The following is a 6000-nucleotide window of genomic DNA, read 5'->3' as shown; positions in this document are numbered from 1 at the left end:
GGTGAATCACTATATTATACATCTGAAACTAATCGAACACTGTATGTTAACTCCACTGGAATTTAAAAAACTAATTAAATAATGCAAGTGCTTTCATGAACTTTCTAAATGACTAGGCAAGCTGGTGAACAGTTACAATGCAACATGGCAGTTCTATTTTTGAACCCATAATATAGGAAAAAATTTTTAGTTGCAAAGACAATGCATTACCAAGCATTTTTGTATGATTACACTTCCTTAAAAAAAAAAAAAAAAACAACAAAACCACCACCACCAAAACGTACTGGTGGGGTGGGAATCCCACTTTAACAAATATAAAGCTACAAAATTCTGTTTTCTTTGAAAGTCTTTTCTCTCAAGTTGCCTATTTTCAGATGGAAGTAATAAAAATTAAAATGCAGCCCTAAACTGTTTCATCTTCAAATAATATGGATATAATAATTGCAGCTTCTAAAAACTGGAGCCAAAAATATGTTCATTTGTCACAGAGAAGTAGAAGTATTTTGTGATATTATGAGGGAAACTATGCTAATCCCCAGCATGAAGATATTAAGTCTGGAATGGCCCTTGATGCCACTACAGATCTAACAGTATTTTCTAAGGCAATACACGTCGGTTACTCACGGACTGGACATTATTACACCTTACGCCATTCACTTCTTAAACCCATCAGTGCTCACTGGACTGTCCCATCAACATTCAACTGGGATAGAGGTAATTGGTGAAATGTCAGTGAAGTCTGCTATTTATAATGCTTTGATTGCAATGTGTTTGAAGTTGACCGCTAATACAGTTTTGATTTTCTGCACAATTTCAATTCTCCAATATAACGTCAATTAATATTAGGCTGCAGATTGATCTAGACCAGTCATTTAAAAAAGTAAATGGAAATTTTAAAAGAAAAATTTTCATATTTCCCACAAAAATCTGCAATAAACACGCATCTTTGCATGACGTATTAATTATAACAGCACATACTGGCCACTGTTCTGGTAATACCAAAGTTTTCCTGAGAAGTCCAGGTTACATGAACTGCTAATTGCCCGCCTCGCCTTTAAAGAGAATGTCAGCACCCAAAGATAGTGATGAGAAACAGAAGTCCACCGTTCCATCTGAGGTTCTTCGTACCTGTAATTCTATTTTAGTGCAGTAATTCCTGAAGGCGATCTCCAGACCACCGGCCTCATATTCCTTGGCAAACAGTATTTCTGTCCCACTAAGTTTAGAAGACCAGTGGAGGCAGAGCAGGGCTTTCTACAGTTATGACCAAGAGATCGGCGAATGCTACTTTGCCTTTTTCCAGCTCAGAAAAGCCGAGTGATGTTTTTTGAAAACTCTTAATATAAAGGTTCTCTCCAAGAGAAGAACCACTGGGATCCCCAGCACCTAAACATTATGGAATTACATAGATGTTAACTGAATGACTCCTCAGGCCAAACTGACCCAAGATACCCTGTCTTCAATGAGGTAAACTTTAACCCCCTCTCCCCCGAAAAAACTAAAGGAAAAGCAGTAACAATGAAAAAGCAATATTCCTTTTTTTTTTTTTTTTGGGCTCAGTTGAAACGTGGTTGCTCTCTTCCATTAGTTAAAAATCTTGGGGGAACTGAGAAAAATAATCCAAGAAATGCAGCTGAATGCCATGATGTCACGAGAAGACTCTAGAGAATGAGTTTTCTCTGATTTCAATTAGCTATCAAATGTTCTGCTGGCGTATAAATTGTCTTCCATGCCACAAACTTTAAAAACAAGTCACAAAATCCACATTAGAATATAAGTTTTTTAATTTTTATAAATAACTTATCTGTTACACAAAGATAGTTTACCCAGCTAAATCACAAAACCATCAACTCAAGATATCCAAATTACGTTTTATTAATAAAACAAGTAAAAACTGATTTATCAATCTTCACATAGAACTGCAGATGAAGCTGAAAAACAAGGCCTAGTTTTAAAACAAAATGCATCAAATGTAAGGGCTTTGGGTCTACGGTCTAATTAGCTATGATTGTCGTATTTCTTCCCCTATACGAGATGCAGAGCCTGGAGTCAAGGCTTTGACATCCATATAGACCACCTGTAACAATCCTGCTTGTTTCAGAAATATCCATTTGCAGACATTTACAATGGGTGACAGTGAACATTATCTCCTACCTTTTGCTACATTTCAGCACTTCCCTTAGCCCCATTCTAAGCACTGATATATAATTTCATAATTCTGTTTTTTAAATGCATACTGTTATTTCTTTTTCTTGATTTCATTTAGTTATATACATTCCCGATCATCTGAATATTTATTTTCCTTATAAAAATATATCATCAAAATAAAGAGATGCTTGAGGTTGCTTCAGTGTTCAAGTTTGCTTGTTTTTCTTTTTTCCAGCTTTCCTTCAGTTGTCCTAAATATGACTAGCCTAGTTTTATAAATAGACATGATACTGCCACCAAGTCAGGTTTAGAAACGGACTGCCCCAACAGTAAAGCATTTCAACTTCTCCCCAAACCAGGGCTGTCGGTACTGCTGCTGTTGCTGGTTTTGGACACTGTACTTTGCCCATAGTAATCTCTTGTGGAAGTTCTGTGGGACACCAGGCAGATGAAGCAAGCTGAACCGTGTTGCTCTGTCAGTGGGTTTAAAAATACCTTTCGTTTTAAGCTTCCCTGGGGAAGGTCAGTGTGCCGTGCGACCCCCCGCTGATGCCGGCGGGCACGCGGTGACTCAGAGAGACGTGAGCCTTGTCGTACTTCCTGCGAGTCAGCGGGCAGCATCTGCGTGGCTTCACAGAACTCGGCGCTCGGGAGGGCCAAGTACAGAGGAAGGAGAGGAAAGTTATTTTGTGCACAGTTTCATTTCATTAATGCTTTTTTATTTTAAGGCATTGCTTCTCTCAGGTAAGGCTTAAAAAGGGACATGATCGTGCTTAATCACTAAAAGGAAAAAAGAAAATTAGTTAACAAAAGACTATTACACTATACATATAGAAATATAAGAAAATAATAAAGAAAAGAAATCACTTAAAGCAGACTCGAGCGATCTGTACAGTAGGAAAGGCTGTGGGGTACTTCACGGCATGTCTGTACAGACAGCGCCTGCCGCTTTCCTTTCCATCTTTAGACCCCAGATGCTGGCTTCACAGAGTGGAGATGTTTTCAGGGAAGACAAAGACGAGGCCAAGAGTACCACAGATTCATGAAGTTCTTCCCCTATTCATTGGCACCACGCGGCAGCAAACAGTTTTTAAATAGTTAAACCTTGCTCCTTTTCTTCATGTTTGTAGTGTTTCACCGAAAGCTTTAAAAAAAAAAGCCATCGCTCTATTCCTTCCTCCTGTCAAAATTCAGTAGTGACATGAGGGGGGAAAAGGTACTGGGCACACCTAGGCACTACTAGAGTGAGAATTATCCACAATGGGCTACTGGTAACACTGTACATGGTTAGGCAGCGGGCAACCGAGTCTCTCAGCAGCCTCCCTTTCATGTGATGAATTTCAACTGCCCATGACATTAGACTGAGGTATTATTAGCTCTGGGGGCTGACATTTAACATTAGCACAACACCATCTCATCACACCTTCAATCTGACAATATCCTATGTAGCAGTGAAACTTCTCCCCGATGACAGACTAGTTTCTTGAACTTCCGATGTGGTTTTGGAGCTACAGGGCCTTTTGGCTCAGAAATGCCTGGGCATCTCACACTGTTCACAGCGGATTAAGGCTGGATGGTTCAAAAAAGTACAGGCAGTACAATTCCACTGAGCCCCCTCATCATCTTCTGTGTCTTGAGTCTTTGGTGTTTTGATGGTGGACCTTTGATCTGTAAAGAAGCAAAAGAATTGTTTTAGAAGCAAAACACCGCAAAGTCGTAAATTACTGGCAACTTTAAGCACCATCTGGACTGCACAGCACAGAGCAGCTGCTTAACCAAATGAAGCACCGAGCTGATTCTGACATGCTCGGTTCTCACCCGCCTCTAGCAAGCTGGCGCTTCTCTGCTGGGGAACACCAACGCCGGCAGGATGGGGTCACCTCACTATCTCCTTCAGGGGAAAAAGAGCATCATTTTCTCCAACTTACAGCAGGAGAAAAGGGAAATCAATTTATATGGGAACCAACAGCAAAGATTCCCATCATCGCACCTTGGACTGTGAAAAGGTGTCCTGCTACCATACTGACAGTGACTCTATGTCTCATTAAAGTCAGATTTTCGCTCCCTACTGAAGAAGTACTTCTATTTCTGTTTTCTACCAGGAATGGACTTTTTGTTAAATGTTCTCTATTTGCTAAAAATGTAAGCTGTGAACAACACAAATAAAAACAGAAAGACGAGCTAATTTCTAAAATCTTAACTATATATTAACAGTAATTTGGAGAAGCAAATCAGTGTAAAAATTCTACCATACTTTATTCCTCGGTTTATTTTAAAATCATATTTATTACAGAACAGTAGAAACAATACTAGATTGAGGGCTGTGAGAATGGAGTTCTGCTCCTGGCTCTGCTCCTCACTCATGACTTCTCTATTCTGTGATCGTAGATAAACCACACACCCTTCAGGTCTAACCTTTCTAATAAAGTGAAGCCACTGTAGCTTTATGAGGCCAATGTTCTAGAGTGTTTGAAGGGATTAACATTTAAGGAGTTTTTACTTAAACTCCTTAAATTTAAGGAGTAATTACATTCCTCTAAGGTTGTGTCTAAGATGAAACTGCATTTGTGAAACTCTTTTTTTTGAGGGGGGGGAATCCCATTAGAAATGTAGGATAATATTCCTACAAATTAGTTTGGGGAGGTTTAAAGTAAAAGGAGCACACATTGTTGGAGCTCTCCCATCAAGGTTTACAATGTAAAGATTCAAACTATGTTAAAACACTGTATTTAACAAATTTCTAATTTGCAAATTCCACCTATTCCACTGAGTTGGTATCTAAATGATATCTTCTCTGATAATTTAAAAGATAGACTTACTGTATTTAGTAGGCAAAATAGAGGAAGTCAACCTTTTATAACATACCTAAAATAGTTAAGTGATGTTTGGTATTCTGTCCCCCTTTACTTATTTTTTAAAATATGTATATTTTAAAGATTTTATTTGAGAGAGAGAGAGAACACATGTGCACAGGCGAGGGGCGGGGTAGAGGTAGAGAGAGTTGCAGACTCCCTGCTGAGCAGGAAAGACTTGGGGCTCGATCCCAGGACCCAGAGATCAATGACCCGAGCTGAAGGCAGACACTTAACCGACTGAGCCACCCAGCTGTCCTTTAGCGGCATCTTATTTACTGATTAGTCTTAAGGAACACTTTATTGCAAAACTGTCAACTTCAGGCATTGGTCACAATTTTTAGGCATCATGACTCTTTTTGCAACATTCAAGAGCAACTTGACACTGTTATTTATAGAATAATTTTCTTTAAATCGAGTAATTTAAAAATATCTAATTAAGGCTTATCTAAGTAAAAATATTTGAAAAATTGAGGGTCTGATAATACTAGTTAATATTTCTTAAACCACATTAAAATAAATAAAGTTTTGTTTTAACTTTTTACCATAAAAATTTTTACACTTCATACTTGGGAAACATTTTATCGAATGGTTGTTTTAATCTGGGGCTCCATCCTACTTAACAGAATTTTGGTCTTACTTCGGTGTTAGAAAACATTCCCACCTGGCACATTTAAAAAACTGTCCTAAAAACAATGGTTTTTAGGAAGGTGGATTATTTGTATTAACACTTTAATCTATTATTAAATACCAGCACCTTCTTCATTATTTAAGTAATATCTAAGGTATTTAATAGGAGACCTATACATTTTTTTTTAAATGAAAAATCTCCAATGTTTTCTTGTATCTGCACAATCTCATTTGGTACTTAAACTTGCAGAGGGAGGGGGAGAAGCAGGCTCTCTGCTGTGCAGGGAGCCCGATGCAGGGCTTGATCCCATGATCTCTGGGATCATGACCTAAGCCAAAGGCAGAGGCTCAACTGACTGAGCCACCCAGG

At 38.5% G+C, this 6000-nt stretch overlaps 1 protein-coding gene across 3 annotated transcripts in view; it reads right to left on the bottom strand.

Moving 5' to 3' along the window:
• Positions 1-1859: 1859 nt before the first annotated feature.
• Positions 1860-6000, bottom strand: part of TAB2 (TGF-beta activated kinase 1 (MAP3K7) binding protein 2) — a 61740-nt gene continuing 57599 nt past the window's right edge. For 2 of the 3 annotated variants that reach the window (XM_008695012.2, XM_040627943.1), the window contains exon 7: positions 1860-3816. In XM_008695012.2, coding sequence (XP_008693234.2) covers positions 3674-3816 — 143 coding nt within the window. In that variant the 3' untranslated portion in view covers positions 1860-3673. The remainder of the gene's footprint in view (positions 3817-6000) is intronic. The other variant, XR_005834410.1, reaches the window with a different exon arrangement.

This window comes from Ursus maritimus, unplaced genomic scaffold (assembly GCF_017311325.1).
Source record: "Ursus maritimus isolate PB19 unplaced genomic scaffold, ASM1731132v1 scaffold_13, whole genome shotgun sequence".
Classification (NCBI taxonomy): Eukaryota; Metazoa; Chordata; class Mammalia; order Carnivora; family Ursidae; genus Ursus; species Ursus maritimus.
Note: the sequence above shows the minus strand (reverse complement) of the source record. Positions and strands in the feature narration are given on the sequence as shown.